General features: G+C 36.7%; 1 protein-coding gene across 6 annotated transcripts in view; it reads right to left on the reverse strand.

Moving 5' to 3' along the window:
• LOC145684035 (uncharacterized) overlaps positions 1-18,563 on the reverse strand; it is a 56,102-nt gene extending 37,539 nt beyond the window's left edge. For 2 of the 6 annotated variants that reach the window (XR_014131230.1, XM_081755855.1), the window contains exons 1-2: positions 18,144-18,277; positions 4,606-4,780 (exon numbers count right to left, since the gene is read on the reverse strand). Coding sequence is in view for 5 of the 6 variants with exons in the window: in XM_081755855.1 (XP_081611981.1) it covers positions 4,606-4,686 (81 nt within the window). In the remaining variant the exon portion in view is untranslated. Of the gene's footprint in view, positions 1-4,605; positions 4,781-17,039; positions 17,173-17,480; positions 17,736-17,808; positions 17,948-18,143; positions 18,278-18,418 lie in introns of those variants that run through there. The other 4 variants (XM_081755857.1, XM_081755856.1, XM_081755858.1 and 1 more) reach the window with 4 other exon arrangements.
• Positions 18,564-19,630: the final 1,067 nt, after the last annotated feature.

The following is a 19,630-nucleotide window of genomic DNA, read 5'->3' on the forward strand; positions in this document are numbered from 1 at the left end:
ACACCGGATCAATTTTACGAAATTTACTAGGTGAATTAAATAATTTACTTTGGTTTCTGATGAAGAACGAGTGAAAGTCAGGTGAGAGGAATACTTGAAGTTAAGAAGCTGTGTTTGTTGTTGTTGGTTATTTTTGATGTTGTAAGTGGCACTGCATGTTGAGACGAAAGGAATTATTTTGCGATGAGCTACACTTGTTATGATTTAGTGAGGGAAAAGGCAATGTGGAAATGGTGCGTTGAGATACATTGTGTCTGAACTTTATCGAACTATAACCAACCTAACGTACGTAAAAAATCTAACCTGCTAAGTGGCCACCACGGCGGTGTATTTTTGCACAGTGTGCAGAAGCTGTATTTTATGTTTACAAGTACGCAACCATGACAAGTGCTATTGAAACTCGAATCATTGCCAAAACCCACCTGTTTTTATTACTCTTGCTTACGCGCATACCCACCGTCGCTAACGCGCATGCTTCCTTCGGACACACCCCGAAGCTAACGCGTGGGCCCACCAACCGCCTCGCCTTGACTCGGTTACATACTATTCGTGTTTTTAGCGGCCACCTGTCAACGGGTTGGTTTGTTTATTGCACTATAACTTTTATGCCATATGTCCCGACGCCGTATTTATACGAACAGTGATTTTCTATTCCAAATCGTAAAAGTGTCCACACCTCTGTTTTAAAAGTGTTGATTTGAAACTCAACCAAACGCAATCTACTGTAACAAAACCTAACGTAACGTAGTGTGCGTGGGTTTTCTCGCGGTTCTCCCGTTTCCTCTCACTTCATTCATTCCACCATTTCATTCATTACTCATCATCACCGTCTCCTTTAGCCTAACCGGCATAAGCATGGGACGTAAAACTCAAAGATTTCATTTCATTTTTCCTAACGTAACGTAATCTAATCTAAGCAAATGTGGGTACATTTTTGTAATCTTTTTTATTTTCGTGTGGTACGGTGTACAATACATATGCCTTTTTAACTGCAATCTAAACTGTATTATTTCAATTTAATTCCTTTAAAATGGATAATGATGATACTGAACATTAACGTGCATTGTAGTTTATTATTAGGATAAGGCCTGTAACCATATTGCAATGTTCTGTAATACTGGTGGGTTAGAGCAGTGAATACGAAATCCTTTTGTATTTTTATTCACCACCTTTTGTTACAAAAGACCAATACAGTATTACAAAAATTCTTTAAGTACAAAAAGTTATTAAAAAGAGAATCCGGAGACGCGGCTGAGTCTTAAGTTTCTTTTCTCTATTTATGTGGTCTCACGGTCCAGTGCACGCGACCAAAGTATAGGAAATTGGTATGGTCGATTCCAGAGCAGACTGAACCGGAGATGATTGCTGCTTCTCCTTTAAAGCCGAATCTTCGGGTTCCTTTCGGCATTGACAATAGTGTAGATGACGTCGGCTTTCTTGGTTGACATGTGACACCAAATAAAGTGTAGTCTGCTTTCTTTATAGGTAATACGTGGTTGGCAGACGTCACATGGCTGAGAACATTACAATATTCAGATTTGAGCACTGACATTTATGTAACCGTATATTGCTTCTTTGGCGAACTAAAAAAGTTAAATATAATAATAATTAAAGCAATTCATTAAGTACGATTTTAGCATATAGTGTACAGCGTTGAGGACTTCAGTGTCACTTATACATATATATATAACAAGAAATAGATTTTCTTTTATTAACTACATTTTTCATTTTCAGCGCTTTAGTATTTCATTTAGTAAAATAAATTCTGTATCCTATCAGTTTATCAAGAAATTCGAATTTAGTGATAAAACATACCCTTTAGTATGCCCTTTTTTTATGAGTAAACAAAAGTTTACCCCCCTTCCAAAATTGACAGTTATTAGGTGAAGGATAGTTACTATTTGTCCATGGATATTATTAATTTTGTGTGTGTTATTCAAATGCATGACTTCATTTCTCATTGTATGAATTTCTGTAAATTAACACGTCCACATTGTATGGGCACAATATTATGAATTTTCGGAAATAAAAAACGCTACTCCAGGTGGCAGAAGTTTTGATATTATTTACTGAAATACTTAATTATAAATACTAACTCATTTACAAAATTTCTGAGTTGTAATATTATTTCCTTCATAAACCTATTTATATTTCTACTTAACATGAAATTAAGGATTAGTTATTATTTTGTATTAATATTTACGGTTTACTCTGAAGATCAGAAAATAAGATCGGAGCTAACACGATAAGGCTTTGAAAAAATAATTGTGCAGAGTATAAAGAAATAAAACTATTAAAATATGACTTGAGTAATTGAGAAATTAACATGCAGGATTAAAACAATTTACTGCGAGGATGTGAAATTAACATTTCTTTAAAATATACAGTAGTTCTTATCAAAATACTCAAAATTACCGATTAAAGTGGAAGACATAATTTACAGTATGAAGCATTATATTTGCTATGATCTATTTGTTATTCAGTATATTGTAAACAAGAAGGAAATATTATCTGAACTTAAATATTAATTTGTATTTTAGGAATTCCAGCCAGAAATCAAGAATATGGTTTCTACATTCGAATTTGAAAGTATTGTTTCTTCAGTGAATATATTTCACACATAGACAGGAAGGGGCAAACGTATGGCTAGAGGGAGAGAAAATCTAAGACGTTAAGACGTTCCTTTGTTTAGGAAGTCTAATATTCTAGAACGGAAGAAGTGAAAGAGACGTAAGTTTAAGAATAGTGCAGGCTAAACAAGCATGCAATTGGGAAAGAGGACTGCTAACATCAAGAAATGTGTCGTTGGACGTTCGAAAACGATTTATTAAAACTCTGGTATAGAGCGTGGCACTTTAAGGACTAGAGCCATGGATATTGAGAAAAGCTGAAATATCCAAGCTGGAAGCATTTGAAATGTGGTGTTGGCGCAGAATGCTGCACATATCATAGACCGAATGACAAAGAAATGGACTTCTTCTATTGTTCCTATTCGGTCCTATTGTATATTTTCTACAAGTGTTAACTCTTGTATCTTTTCTACATGAATTGGCGTGGGTTACTTATTGAACTGGCCTCATATCAAGTAATTTAATTTTTAAATTGGAATGATTATTTAAACAGATTTCAAGAGGAAGCTAATAAAATAAAATCATTGCACTCTTCCTTCATTTACAGAAACAAACAGATAATATTTCCTCGTATAATCTGTGGGAGGAAGAGAGAATGAAGATGGTAGATGTTACTTAAATTACTTTATATATATATATATATATACAGGGGAGAGACAAAAAAAATCTAAAACGTTTGCAAAAGTGTGAAAATCATACCTAGTATGTTGTGGGGCCTCCTTTTGCGTCCAAAACAGCTTGGATCCGACGTGGAATGGACGTATACAGCCCCTGAATCGTGGTGTATGGAATTGTGTACCATTGTTCCTCCAAAACAATGTCGTTTCTTAAGGGATGCTGGTGGAGGGTAATGAGACCGAACACGCCTTTCTAACTCAGACCACAATGGCTCAATGATCTTCAGATTGGTGATTGTGGGACCCAGGAGAGGTGTGATAGCTTCTGGTCATGCTAATCAAACCATGATTTCACCGTTTTTGCAGCGTGACAGGGTGCCAAATTAACTTGGTAGATGCCATCACCATCAGGGAACAATATTTGAGCCATGGGTAGAGCCTGGTCTTCCAAAATGGCATCATACGCCTTAACATTCATCATTCCATGAAGGGCTATGATGGGACTTGCAGAAAACCATGATATCACTGCCTATACTGTAACAGAACCACCCCCATGCTTTACTGTTGGGAGCAGACAGTCTGTATCATAGGCCTGCGACGGCGTTCCCCATACGTAAACACGACCGGTTGTTGGAAACAAGGTGAAGGTCGATTCATTGGAACCACATTACGTGTTTCCACTGCTCATGAGTCTACGCCTTGTGGTCCTTGCACCACTGGATACGCCTCTTCGTATTTAATGCAGTGACCAGGGATTTGGCGATAGCGGCCCTGCCATGAATTTTCATTTCATGAAGTTCCCGTCGCACTATTTTCGATGAAACCGGGTTCTATAGGCCGGAATTGAGTTCAGACGTAATTTTCATTGCAGTGGTCTTCTTTTTAGCTGCTACAATCCGTTTTAATGCCCTCCGGTCCCTATCTGACAGGATTGTCTTTCGACCACTGTTGTGCTTTGCAGACGTCGTTTGCCCATGAATTGTGTATGCCCTCATGACATTGGACACAGTGCCTTTCGATACCCCCACAATGTTCGCCACTGTTGCCACTGAAGCTCCAATCAGACGGGCACCAACGATCATTCCTCTTTGGAAGTCTGTCAGGTCGCCCACTTTCACACCATGACACTCAGAGTGAACTGGTTACTGCTGACGGAAGAGGAAGGTCCACATGACACATTGAAAACAAAAAACGATCGGCAACCGCAACAAGTGTTGTACAGTGGAGGGCCAAACTTATGTGTCCTGTATGAAGTGTTTTTAGATTTTTTTGTCTACCTCCTGTATATATATATATATATATATATATATATATATATATATATATATACACTATGAAAGCAACGATTATACGCTTACCTCTATGCACTCTGGGTCACATTCCACCTTAACATATACTATGTCTTCGCCTGGGTTTTGATTTTCATTCCCCTTCTCCATGGCTTACTGAAGTATTAATTTATTCAGATTTTTTTTACCAATGTTCGTGTAAACAACACATACTACTTTCACAAGTCGATTATCGTAGATACATCTGCAAAGAAAACACAGACATTAAATCTACACTCGAATGCTCCTGGCGCATTTTCATCAGTAGTAACTGAAAAAAGTGCCGAAGCTTTTAACTAAAAATCCTGTTTGTGATATAATCTAGTTGTGACTGTGTGAAATCTTCAGTATGATAATTCTTACAGAACAATCATCTACACGTTGCATACCAGTACAAATTATAGCAGTCTGACTGTCGTTTTCAAAATGCTGTCTTCCAACTTTTCTACATCTCTTCTAATCACTTGCGGTTTGGCCACTATTCATGGTTATATATATTAGTCAAACCACAACAGTGCTCGTCACAGCTACATTCCAAATTATTTACTAAACTTGGTATAGATTTATCATTTAATAACTTTCGAAATTTTCTATGGGAGCTCTCACTTTCTTCAGCGTACTTTCTGAAACTTTAATTTACATCTTATGTTATCAACCATTGATATATGAGTGTATAAACAAAAGCATTTCGTCTAGAAATTACACTACGGGATGGTAAGAAACTATTTGAACAAACTTCGGGAGGTGATTCTCAACACCGAAACAAGCAAAAAAAAAAAAAGTTTCGGCGATATAAGGTGCCGAAATCGTGGGAAAATGAACTTCAGAGGGCTGTAATTCAAAAACAACGCAACGTAGAGAGTGCGGTATAGAACACGACACTCGAAGTCATGCCTGTTCGGTTGAAAAATGTATGTTTCAAACCTCCGCAAGATGTGTGCGAGGGATTCTCCAAAGGAACATAGGGATCACTTGCCAAGTTATGGGGAATCCCTACGTTCCTGCGGAGGTTTGAAACATACATTTTTCAATCGAGTAGTTATGACTTCGAGTATCATGTTCTAAACCGCACTCTTTACGTTGCGTTTGTTTTGAATTACAGCCCTCTGAAGTTCATTTTTCCACACTTTTGGCACCTTATAACGCCAAAACGCCAAAACTATCCCTCACTGGCCAAAGTTTCAGAGGACATTTATTGCTTGCTTCGGTATTGGGAATCCCTTCCCGAATTTTGGTCAAATAGCTTCTTACTACGCTGTATATATATATATATATATATATATATATATATATACACGGGGCTTGAAAAGTTCACTCGTCTGCTCGCCAAAGGCGAGTACCTTTTTATATTTGGCAAGTATAAATACTGTGACTGTAAAATGGTCTGGCTAGTAATTTTTTGGTTGGCTAGTACTTTCAAGTAAGATTTTTCAAGCCCTGTATGTGTATATATAGGAGTAACAGTAGGAGTAGGTATAGGAGTAGTAGTAGTAAGAGTAGAAGTAGGGGTTGGAACAGGTAGTAGTAGTAGGAACGGGTTAGAAGCCTCACAGGGGTTGGTTGGGCTCTGTTCCCGGCATAAACTGGGGAAATCACAGACTTGCCAAAATTTTTCTGTAAATTTTACAATCTATGGATCCGTTAAAAAAAAAAAAAAAAAAAAAAAAAAAAAACATTACTGTTGCCAACATCTGAACATTAGCACTCTTTTCTGCTGATTATTTCTAAGAACTTGAGAAATACGTCCTCCTCTTGTGTCAGGGCTTCCTATGATAAACATTTCACAAACTAGAAATTCATCTGTAATTAGCTTATGGAAAATTACGTGCATTTGAGGTTCGACTTTAATTTCTATATTTCCACATAAATACGAATCTCATAGGTAAGTGCACACCATATTTCCATTACTTATACACTACTCTATTAAAATATTATTAGAAATTTCTTCTGTAAATTTTATAAATCTATGGATCCGTATACTAAAACTGCACCTTAAATTTACCCAATTTTACAAATTTGAGCTAAAATCTCTGTTCAAAAATTGTGTTCCTTGAATATTATAAACATAATATAACGTATGAAATATCACTTTTAGCTAGAAAACTATGCATTTTTTCTGTATGAATCTGAACCTCGTCTTTTGAATTTCGTATTTTATAGATTGTGTCGACGCAACGACTGAGTTTTCAAATCGGTACTAAGCATCGATGAAACAAATGAAGTTATGCCTGCAAAGCATTACCTATGTATCTTACTCTTATTTTCATACCGTGTTAAATTTTAAAATAAATTACTTTTAGTATTTTAATGTGAATTTTAGTTTGATTATTATTCATTAATTAATTATTTAATTAGTACTAATAACCTGTATATAAAGTTAATTCGTTTGCTGATAATGCTATTCCATTTTCTGTCTAAGTCAGGGTGGATCGATTTAAATCCTGATATATATTAAATAAAAATGGTTGATTTAAACCAAATTCCGAAATAAATTAATTTGAAGTGAAAGTAAGTAAAATACCATTTCTGTTCTGTTATTTCGATTATGGAAGGTAATAATTATAATACAATGAGACTCAAATATATGTACCGTACAGTATGAAAACGAGTGTTTCATGCAAAGGATGATTAGGGAAAATCTCATTTTGAAGGGTAACAGGCCAATCCTGATTTCTTTTCTTCATTTGTAAATCGTTAACTATTCCACCGAGGAAATCATCACTGTCATTTAAGAAGAAAAGTCTTTTGTGTGCGCGTCTGCTTGTTTGTTCCCAGATAATTGGGGCGTATTTAGCGAGACCGATCCCCCTCTCCGAAACTTAAAAATTTTGTAGAGTTTATAACTTTAGATATTTTAAGTGTATTTCGTGTCGCAAGCTAGTTCTGGACCGCCTGATTTTTTAAAAAAAAAAATAAGTCCCTATCAAATATCGATTACTTTTGTGAAAAAAAAAAGTGACATGTTGATAAACGTTGGTGTACTTTTTTCTTAATGCTTAAGAAACACTATTTCGGATTGAAATAGGTTAACAACTGGGGATTAATAATAATAGAAGAAAAGGACCGAATAGGAACAATAGAAGAAGTCCAAAGCAAAAATGATAAACAAGTGAGCGTAGAAAATAAAGTAACGAAAGAAACAAACATAGAAGGAAAACGATAGAGAAAAGTAGAACAATAAAGATGCGGAAAGACTAAAGAGAAGGGAAGAGACAGAAGAAAAAAAGTGGAGGTTGAATTGAAAGAAAAAGGTACAAAAAGGAGAAATGATGGAAGAATGTTTGAAAGATGAAAACAAACGATTGAGATCGGTGAAGAAGGGGGTCAAGAAGAAAAGAAGCTGTAAAAAAAAAAAAAAATGTTGTATAAGGGACATTCCATGTGAAATTAACCAATGAAATGACAAAATCTGACCTGACCATCTTAGATTTTTGAAAGAATTGGTGCACAGCTTTATTACAGTAGGAGATGAAAAAATTCCAAATATTACCTCTCTCCTTCTGAAAGTGTCCCCATAGAGGGTGTTCAAGAATGTCAAAAAAGGAATTTTTTCATTTACACTGATTATTAAAAATTGTCATAAATGGTTAATATGTACACTAAAGACATGAAACAAACACCATTGGAAAGCTGGAAGACTACTCTACAAGTTGTACTATATTGAAAAAAACCTGTACAATGAGAAAAAGAAAACACTTCAAAAATTCAAATTAAAATCTGACGACTTGGTGATTTAACATAGAATGCCCCATAATGGTTATTAGTAGAGAAAGACATATTATTTTGTGCCATATGACGAAGTGGAGAAAGAAACGAAAAGTTCCGATATAAAACAGTTGAATATTTGTTGATTGTAGTTAAGAGATAAACAATTGAATGTTGTCGATTTCAACTCCTACTGTCTATTACTGCTTGTGCTTGGAAAGATTAACACGATATTTTCGAATATTGAAACTTTTGATATGTTAATGGTGTTGGGTGAATGTTGGCAGAATTATAGCAAAACGATTTCCCGATCGTGCTCCGCAGCTAAGAGAAGTATTTCGGCGCCTGGGATTTCGTGTGCAGAGGACTGGGCACTCCCATCCTCACCACAAGAAACGTCAGCAGATCAGGCACCTGTTCAGGATGAACGGTCTCCCGGACCCCAAAATCTCGACAAGACGATTCGCCAGGAATGCTGCCATGAAGGTTTGGAGGATTCTGCACAGTAATGCGTTCCATCGTTCCATCCATGCGTTCCACAATAATGTCCATTTGCACCAGGAACACCGAGAACAAAATTTCCATAACTATCTGGCGTTTTGTCAGTGGATGAGCGCCAGAAACCCATGTTTTCACCAGAACTTCTGTGAACGGATGAGGCGACCTTCACGAGTAATGGAGATGTCTACATACAAAATGTTCACTATTAGTCCAGCGAGAATTCTCATTGCGTACATGAAATTAACAATCAACATATCTGGAATCTGAATATCTGGTGTGGCATAGTGGGAGGCCAAATAATTGATCCCGATCTCTTCGAAAGTACTTTACCAGGGGTATGGTAAACTATTGTTTTGTCGGATGCCCTTTGTGAGCTCTTCGAAGATGTCCCACTAACAACTCGTGAAATGATGTAGCTACAACACGGCAGTTGACGTGCTCATTTTGAGAGTGGCCAAACGCCCAAACAGGTGGATTAGAAAAGACCGCCTGGTTTCCTGGCCAGCTCGTTCTCTGGACCTGAATCCACTTGATTTTTCTTTGGGGAGGTGTAAGAGTTGGTTTACCAGGAGCGTCTTACTACAAGGGTGGATATAATGGAGAGGATCCGCAATGTCTGCCATGGACTAAGTGCAAATGAACTGTTAAGAGCAGTCAACAATGTGCCGGTACACATTCGCATGTACTGGACGATCCTTTGAAGATTTATTGAGAGCTTTTTTGGGCCGAGTAAGACATATTGATAAGGATGTGCAGAACTTGCAGTTCACGTTATTAATTTTATTTATTATCTTCAATTTGTTTATTTGTACTATTCTTGAACAACTATTTGTGCAATGAGTTCCGAAAAGTGATTTCTATTAAAACGTTTACACAAGTGATTTTGAGTTAAGAAGCACGGGACAGTGGCAGTGATTTCATAAGTTTGAATTTTAGGTCTCTTTGACTGATTGACTGCTGGAACTTTAAATCCAAAATTATTTCATGAAATGAAATTTTTAAGTTTTACGTCCCACGGTTATGCCGGTTAGGCTAAAGGAGACGGTGATGATGAGAGATGAGTGAAATGATGGAATAAAGAAAGTGAGAGGAAACGGGAGAACCCCGAGAAAGCCCACGAGCACAGCGTTCGTCCACCACAAAGTTCATTTGGCGGGGGCTGGGATCGAACCCGGGACCCCAAGCACCAGAGGTGAACGCTCTACCACTAAGCCACCGCGCCCCCAAAAAATTATTTCATACGTAGCTTTACTTAAAACCAAAGAGAGTTCTTCTCTGTTTTAAATTGGTACCTACCCCGGAATTTAAATTACATACTATTCTGTAATATCGTTTCCGTTTGTTGATACGTACAAAGGATATGTCGTAACATTTGACACTGAATGCTGTAAGCAGTTTTCAACAACAGTACTATTCCATAGAGCATGTGTTATCTTGTGTTCTTTTTGTAGTCACTGCCAACTAAAACTGTTGTTCTATAGTAGCAATTTAACAAAAATAACAGACGTAGATGCCAAACCGTACAATTTAACGAAAATTGTGTCCTGTAAAAGTTGTTAACTGACACCACTTTCTACTTGAAATTTTGCTGTTGATCCCCCCTAAAGGTATTCTCGCTACGCCGTTGAATATGGAAGCATTACCATTTGATTTTCCACATACGATTTGGTCATTGAATTTTTTAATTGAAATTACGTAAATTGTGAGCTGAGAAAAATGCCTGGCATAGGTGGTCCAATACACCCCTGTATACACAACTACAGTGTTAATGCAGTTGGCCATTAATCAATGAAAACCAACGCAATTAATCAATCGATTGAAAGTAATTGCTGTGCAAAGTAATTGCAATTGAATGACTGAATTTAATTGTAATTACTTTCCACAGCAATTACTTTCAATCAATTAATTGCAATTAATTTTCATTTATTAATGGCCAACCGCAATTAACAATTACTTAGTTCAATTGTTAATGGCAATTAACAATTAAATTTACAGACTAATTCTTAATTGTTAATCCAATAGAAATTTGCCCAACACTGGGTTAGTCAAGCCTCACTTTTGTGAAAGTAAAGACAAAGTCTACTAGTGGAAATACAAGAGGTATACACACATTTGCAGAATCGGATCAAGTTCGTAATGCGTGATCCAATTCTATAAAAATAAGAATATAAAATTACATTTTTTGATCACTTAGGACAGAGAGTCAACATGGTTCCTAATGATCTGGAGAAAACTATTTCCCTAACTTCTCCCTGACCTTTGGCAGGAAACTTCCAGGCTCTCATAGCAGGCGTCGGATGACGTTGGCATATAAATAAGGAACGGAATAAATAACGATGAATATTTATATATGAGAACATTTATTCCAGAGACAAATAATAATCAATTGCTCATACGTACATCCATAAAAATCTGAGCAACGTTTCATACTGTGATCATTAATGGTTAGCTAAGTTGAAATTGGTGTACAATTAATTTTGCAAAAAATATATTTTATAAAATCTCCCTGATTTCCAGTCTTTTCACTGACTAGTAGGTACCTTGGTCAATAGTCTACATCCTTTGTAATTGTTCATAATATTGAACAAAACAAATGAATACAAATAGGGTCAGGCAAAGAATGCACTCATACAAATAAAATAATTAAATAGATGTTATTTCAAGCGCATATAACATACCGAATACGAAGCTTTCTGTCATTATCCAAAAAAAAGAAAGAAAGAAGAAAAAGCACTAACGAAAGATTTGTACATTCCTGGTCACAAAATTAAGAGATTAACTCCAAACAAGTGATCCTAGATTATCTCGCATTTCCATACTTCTGTGCACAGGAAAATGCATTCTCCCTCCATTATAACACTCAGACAATATCGAAGATGACCATCTGTACGTTGCCAGCTAAGGATTATATGTACTTGAAATGAAGAGAACACTCGTAAGAAAGATTAATAACTAAATGGCAATTAGTTCTATCAAATTCTGACATTCCATACATTTTCAAGTTAGGTTAGAGCTTCCGTGTTTCTTTTAGCGCAGCATGCAGTAAATGAAAGCTTCATCACGACTTGCAGATTGAGTTAAGGTGGACTCCGCATAAATAGTGTGTAGACGTATAACATAATAACTACAATGCATGAAACACGAACCAACTTGTGCTCGGTGGCCACTAAATAGTATGAATGCTATCTAACTGAGTCAGGGCAAAAGAACAGCATGGAGTCCCGAGCGCTAACAAGGAGGCGCGACAGGAGGTATACGCATAAACGAGGATAGTGGAAATAAATAAACAAATACATATATATATATATATATATATATATATATATATATATATATATATATATATATAGTACTTTCACTATCACTCAAAATTCATTTCAATATGCTGTGCACTGACAGTAATTGTTTATACTCACACTCACATTCCTCCACAAAAAATGTATCACGTCGTATTTTACACATACATTTTCTAATAGGTAGAACCGTCTGCTCGAGTGAACCCAAAAAAATAAACACAAGGTGATAGATGATCTACGTCTATAGAGGGCGCATGATCATGAATCATGAAGACAATAAGAGAGAAAAAAAGACTGAAATAGATTCCTAGTTTTAAAGATGTATTTATATGCAAATCATTTTAGCTGGAATCAAAGCCTCTGAAAAATTATTGAAGATTTTACACAGAATTTGTGAAAGAACATGCATGTACGAATGTAATATATATCACGGCTATGTAATTTAGTATATTAAAAAATACATATCATTAAACGAAGTATCAAAGTGTCATTTTGTCTCAAACATTTTGAACAGAAAGCAATGTACAAAGAGGTTAATGCTGAAAACCAGTGCTCCAGTAATACTGCAACGAATCTTCAACACTTCCGAATGGAATTTTTTTTCAATACTCTAAAATGTCTGGCTTGAGGATTTACTAAGCGATTCGATTGTCTTACACTAAAAGTTACGTGACGGATAAGTAATAGTTCGACAATAAAGCACTGACGCATGAAGCGCATAACCCCAGGATTAAACCCAGCAAGTGGCAGAGTCTCTTCGTTAAATATTATCCTCCACTAAACCTTATTATATTTAAATATCAAAAAGATCTACTATTATACAGTAGAAATATCACTTTGCACGATGACTATGAAATTAAAGGAAATTTTTCAGTTTAACGCCCCACGTTTACGTTCATTAGGCTAAGGGAGACGGATGATTAAGGCAAATGAATGATGATGGTACAATTGGTGGGATAAGAATGTGGGAAGAAACGGGGGTACCCACGCACACGATGTTGTCCACCACAATCAGGGACCAGGGACACCATTCTCCAGAGGTAAGCGTTTTTACCACCGTGTCTACGCATGCAGATGACTATAAATAATAAAACATAAGACTCGCCGACATCACATAAATTCACTTCAGTACTACTTTATTTTATGCGGGCACAGTTTTGTAAATTTTCGAAACAAATATGAATTCTTATTTCGACGGAGGAATATATAACAAATCGGAATATATATATATATATATATATATATATATATATATATATATATATATATATATATATATATGGATCTTACTTGTAGCATGCGTAAAATGATAGAATATCTAATATAAGGAAGGAAGCGGTCTGGGACCTATAAGTTAGGTATCACTCCGGCATTTGCCTAGTGTGAATGAGGAAAACCCTAGAAAACCTCATCCAGGGTGGCTGGCCTGAGAAAGCGTGTTACACTTTTCCGAACGAGTGATCCATCCGGAATCGAACCCGGGACCGCTCGCACCGAAGGCCACAGCGTTAGTGACTATGCTACATGGGGCCACTCCAGGGTTTGAAAAAACCCGGATTTTTTTGAAAAAGCCCAACCCACCTGGGCCCATATGGTTTTTTCGGGTATTTTCGGGTTTTTTCGAAATATTTCAATATCTTGGTAAAAGTGTTAAAATGTGATTTATATTTCAAGATTGCCATTGTCACAACTTGCAACAATTTTCTACTTACTGCTGTTTTGAAAAAAATCGCCGCCATTTTGAAATTTTACATTCGATCGCCGAGAAAATCTATACAGCAAATTTAGCATATCTTTTGCTTTCACCGTCAAAATTTCAGCTTAAAAGACTGAAAATTGCGCTTCGTAGCGTGGATACTCGCTGTTTTGAAAAAAATGGCCGCCATTATGACATTTTACGTTGGTATGCCGCCAAAATCTATACAGGAAATTTAGTGTCTCATGCTTCTATTATGAAAATTTTAACTTAAAAGGACAAAAGTCGTACCCTGTAGTGTGTGTGGTAGAGGCACACAAATGAGTTGAGTTGATTTTGTGTTTAACGTCTCTTTCAGCAGCGAGGCTATATGAGACGGGACCTACTGATTAACGTGGAATCCGAATCACATGAGCTCCCTCCGGGAGGCAAACCCGGGTCCCACGCCGAAGACGCGTACACTAACCGCATAGCTGTGAAGGAGCTGGGCAGACAAACCCGGGTCCCATGCCGAAGACGCGTACACTAACCGCATAGCCGTGAAGGAGCTGGGCAGACAAACCCGGGTCCCATGCCGAAGACGCGTACACTAACCGCATAGCCGTGAAGGAGCTCGGCAGACAAACCCGGGTCCCACACCGAAGACGCGTACACTAACCGCATAGCCATGAAGGAGCTCGGCAGACAAACGAACAAATGCAGATCAAGTCATCCAGAAGCCTGACTGACGTTCGCCAAATATGAATACCAAAAGGGGTTTATTAATTTAAAACAAAGGTACAATTCCTGTTGTATGAAATAAATAAATGTTTTAAAATGTCTTATATGAAATTAACATCTTCCAGCGTAAATAAACCTGCCATATTTTCTCCATGAGAATACGGGACACCTCAGATTCCCCCTTCCTCGACTTTCCAACACAATGCAATGAACTGTAGTCTGGTTATGAACAAAAGTATAATAGGCCGCGGTGGATCAGTGGTAGAGCGTTCACCTCTTGTGCATGGGGTTCCTAGTTCTATCCTAGCTCGCGCTAAGTGAGCTTTGTGGTGGACAAACACCTTGTGCGTGGCTTTTCTCGAGATTCTCACGTTTCCTCCCACTTTCTTCATTCTGTCATTTCATTCATTTCTCATCATCACCGTCACCTTGAGCATAGCAGGCATAACCGTGACACTAAAAGATTTTTTTTCAATAATATAATAGGCGAAAAGTTCACTAAGCAGCAGCTGCTTTTCTCCGTTCGTACCCTGCAATTAATTGTATAGACTGAAGATGCCTAAAAACTTAGGATGTGCTATAAAAATGCCTTACAGGAAAACAATATGCAAATTATTTAAATCAGTGGTACAATCTACTTTCAATATTTTTCGCGCGTTTAGCAATATTTATTTACATGGCTATATCTGCCAACATTACGTTCGTTAGTTTAATCTGATGAAAAGCTTATTTTTCTCCTTGTATCGTGTATAATTGTCAGGTTCGGATTTACATTTTTCTAAGACCTGGGCCAAAGCACAATTCTGTGCCCCTAGCCTCTGAAAAAGATTATAATTCTTGTTAACTTATCTAATGTGTTGCTGAAGAAAAGGTTAGTCATTTTCAGTGTGTTTGTAAATGTAGAAACACTCAAAGCCATCTTTTTTATATATATGCTACAAGCATACTGTTCATTCACTAATTACAAGATTCCTAGCCAATGTCAGAATTTTTTGTTTTTTACTTTTCGAATAAGCTGATATTGATAGGAGAAATGGAACGGAGTTAAAATACGGACATTTCTCTGTCCCGACTAAATTTACGGGGACACTCGGGGCCCAAAAACGGGACTGTTCCGTTTTTTTACGGGACGTATGGCAGGCTTAAGTGTAAAATAAATAGTTTTATTGTTGAAGTATTCATTTCCTATCCTTCTGCGTTTAATTCGGGAATTTCCCGAGTACTTCTCTCACGGCGTGTACATCAAAACTTCCACTAGTACGGAAATTTGAACTCAGCACTTGAAATAGTAAGCGTTACATAGTCTTTGGAACCCCGAGCATTAAACTTCTTAAATTTGACAAGAATTTTTACGCTATTGCTGGTGTTGATTCTACAGAATGCTTATTTGAAGAGTAGCAACAAATGACTGAATTAAACTGTTATTGTTGGAAAACCAAATTCCAGTTAAGAACCTTGTGTTTTACATCGAAGGTAAGAAATAATACTAATAGTTTTACTAATGTATTTACATATGTACTATTAGTACCGGCACCTATGACCTTAAACCCGTCAAACGTATGAGTGATAATGTCCCTCGGTGTCGCCAAGTCGACGAGCATACTACTCACGGAAAATATTTTCTAAAGTACAAAATTGCTTATTTTACTTCAAATAGGCTACAAGCATAAGCCATACATTAATTTGTTCTATAACTATCTTAAACTAAGGTAAGTTTTTTTTTTTTTTTTTTAATTCATTTAGTGCATTCAGAACTTTATAAAGATCTTATGTTGAATATTGTTGTATACCTTAACGTGAAAGCCTCTAATTCGCTCAAGGAAAGTCTAAAATCTGATAAAAATCACTTACAATGTGATCACCTTAGTTGTATCAATAATATACTAACAAATAGGTAAAAATCCCAGGTGGGTTTTAAAGTGGGTTTTTTCAGGAGGGTCCAACCCGAAAAAACCCACCGGGTTTTTTCGGGATGGGCCCACTTGGGCAAACCCTGGGCCACTCCAATCCTTTCGAGTGAGCAGTCTCAAGTAACGTACCAGCAGTGCTGATAATCTTCAAGAACAGTGTTAACATATGGCAAAACTGATTGAAATAGTGTTCAAATATTAAAAAACATTAAAACAGCAATTACTTGGCGTGAAAGTTTAAAACACTAGGATTTCAAGGAATGCTTAATCTCTGATTCCCCACATTCCTAGGTTATAAAAAAAATAACGTAATTAACTGTTTGCAAGAGTGTGAGTTCCCTAGGTGTGATGTAATACGTCAGATGACATTAACATAGAGAAATGAAATTACTTGATGACTCAACATAGCATGCGATCAAAAGTAAAAGATATTGGCAGTAAAAGGTGCAGAGAAAAGAAAATTCCAAATTACATTAGTTATGTTGTCATTGCCATATGTAGTTCACGCACAGACTCACCATCGTTGACGATCTTGTTCCTCTAAAGATGAACTTTCTTTTTGTTGCTAGGCCCCTTCTGCTGCACTCCTGCCCTGACTCAGTTACATACCATTTGTGCTTTTTAGTGGGCACTTACCTCAAGTTTGCTTGTGTTTTCAAGTTTCTTCGTGTTTTATAATCAGCACTCTTATGCTAAATTTACATTCATTAATGCAACTCATCCCTTAAGAAACACTGCCTTCGACAGTAAGAGTGGATTTTCTGCTAAAAGAAATACACACTTCAAGAATAAAATTACGCCCTCATATAAAAGGATAACCCATTCACATCTTACAATGAATTTAGAAGACAACAAGAGAGCTTAATTAGTGAACGAATTATTACTGGTAATATTTATCAATAATTACTCGCGGCTCTCAACATTACTGTTTTGGTAGAAGTGCACTTTGAGAATTACATCCATAAGAATCGATTCATAATAAATAGCAATGTGAGAAATTAGACTATTAATTTTAACAAAATGGGTCCAAACTTCCCTAATCCTAAACTAACCCGACCCTACCCTACTTATCCCTACCTTATCTTACGTAAACAATGTCACATCCTGTCATAAAATTATTTGTTCTGCTCAAGGAGCACTCTTACTCCTATTTCAATTGAATTATTAGTTTTCATCATCAAAACAAGTGTGAGGATAATGTTTACATGAAGAAATTTTTAGATATATCTATTTAGAAATTTTTAGATATATGTTTCACTCTGTATGAAAAGAACAGCTCGACAGGTATTTCATCCCTTATCCGGAAGCAACTGAAATTGAAACTGGATGGTTCGAGCAAATAATTGACCTTGCACTAATGAAGGTAACTCGATGCATTAGATATTTCAACCACTGCATATCTCACCTTTCCTCATTATTACACAAACAAAAAGTATTCTTGTCTGTTTTTGTTTTCTATTCAGTTGTACACAGGTATGGTAGTGTAGATGATGTTTAAACAACCCTCTAAAAGAGGAAAATAACTGAAAAATTTCACTGAACTGTTGTGGAAATTATGGTTAGACCGAAAAGTGCATATTGGAGATCATAAACTATGGTGCGTATATTGTTCGCTGATAGAAAAGAAACAGTCACTTAAATATAAACTTAAAAGTACAAAGACGTATCTTCTAGCCAAACATTGAGGCGATATCAACTTCTTTGTCGTAGGGTGTGGGAACAGAGACCAGAAATGTTTACCTTCTGTGTCTTGTTTGCTGTTGGTTGTCTCCAGTTTTGTAGTCGGTCTCCTCTCTCTCTCTCTCTCTCTCTCTCTCTCTCTCTCCCGTATATACCACGAACCTTGTCTCTCTCGGACGAATATAGTGAAGAAAGAAGAAGAAGAAGACTGCCATACAAACGGCAAAACAGAAAAGGTAATCACTTTTTATTGATAATAGAAATCTATAACGCTAATTTTGCATTCTTTTGACTCTATAACCGCAGACAATGATACATGTTGTTTGTCTGTGTACCTAGGTATATAACAATGAGGAAAGGTTATATAAGCAAAGTGGAAGTGTTTAATGAATTTTGTTAGCTTCATTAGTGCAAGGTGAATTGTTCGAAACATCTAGTTTCGACTTCAGTCGGTTCCGAAGCAGGGGTAGAAATTGTTGCACATACAGATCTTTTTTATGTGCTTTTGTTTATCAAGTTTTCGTTTAGTGACGTCAGGGTGAGTGACGTGTATTACCTTACGCCCTCTAGTGACAATACGTAAGGGCAGTTGTAGCGAGATGCACACACACACAGTTACAGTTCGTGTTATGTATGAGTGCTGTGCGCTGGAAGTTGCTGCTCTGTAGGAAGCAGTCGTATGCAACTATCGTAAAGTGCGGTCAACACAGATCGTGTGCTTGTCTAACACAGATCGTGAGTTTAAATAGTAAGTGAAGTGAATATAATTACGTGCTCCGGTGTGATTTTTATAGCTACTGGAAGTTAGTACTGCAGGAAGTTGGGACGTGTATAATATTGGACTCCAGCCTGTGCACAGGACTGACTGACAGTGTAAAAATCACGTCGTATCTTCTAGAAGATAGGAAGATCAAGGGGAGCATTACCTGTAAGAGAAGGTTTTTCCTTTTTATCCACGACGACGAACGGAAACCACGTTTGCGGAAATTGAGGTAAGATACTCACGTACTTTATTTAGTTTTTTTTTTTTTTTCTTTTTGTAAAATTTCCAACATACTGGTTATGGGCCCAGTGTGCTTAATAAGGCCCAGTGTGCTTACTGAAATTTTTCCGAAATTGCTGTATCTGGTTTTAAGTGCTTGAATAGTGCAACGAACGGCTTACGCATTATTTTTAGGCGTGCTAGTGACATATGCATATTCTAAGTGAAGTGCAACTAGTGTGGTGTGAAGTGCAAATAGATTTATTGCATTTTATGTTTCCTAGTAGTAAAAGTCGAGACGCTTGTATTCAAATACACCTAGTAGGTTAGTTGGTCTGTGTCAGTTTTTTTTTTTTTTTTTTTTTCTTTCTTTCTTTAAACACGAAGATGGATTTGTTAAAGAATATAAAGCCGTTATCGTGTGAGAAAGAGTGGCCCATATGGAAAAGAAAAATTAGGGACTTATTAGAATACCATGAAGGGACACTAGAAGTTATCGATGGCAAGTTGCGAAAACCGGAACCGTTAGAAGATTCCGCTTCAGAAGCTCAAAAGAAGAAATATA

Source organism: Thermobia domestica, chromosome 4 (genome assembly GCF_964235325.1).
Source record: "Thermobia domestica chromosome 4, izTheDome1.hap1.1, whole genome shotgun sequence".
NCBI classification, from domain to species: Eukaryota; Metazoa; Arthropoda; class Insecta; order Zygentoma; family Lepismatidae; genus Thermobia; species Thermobia domestica.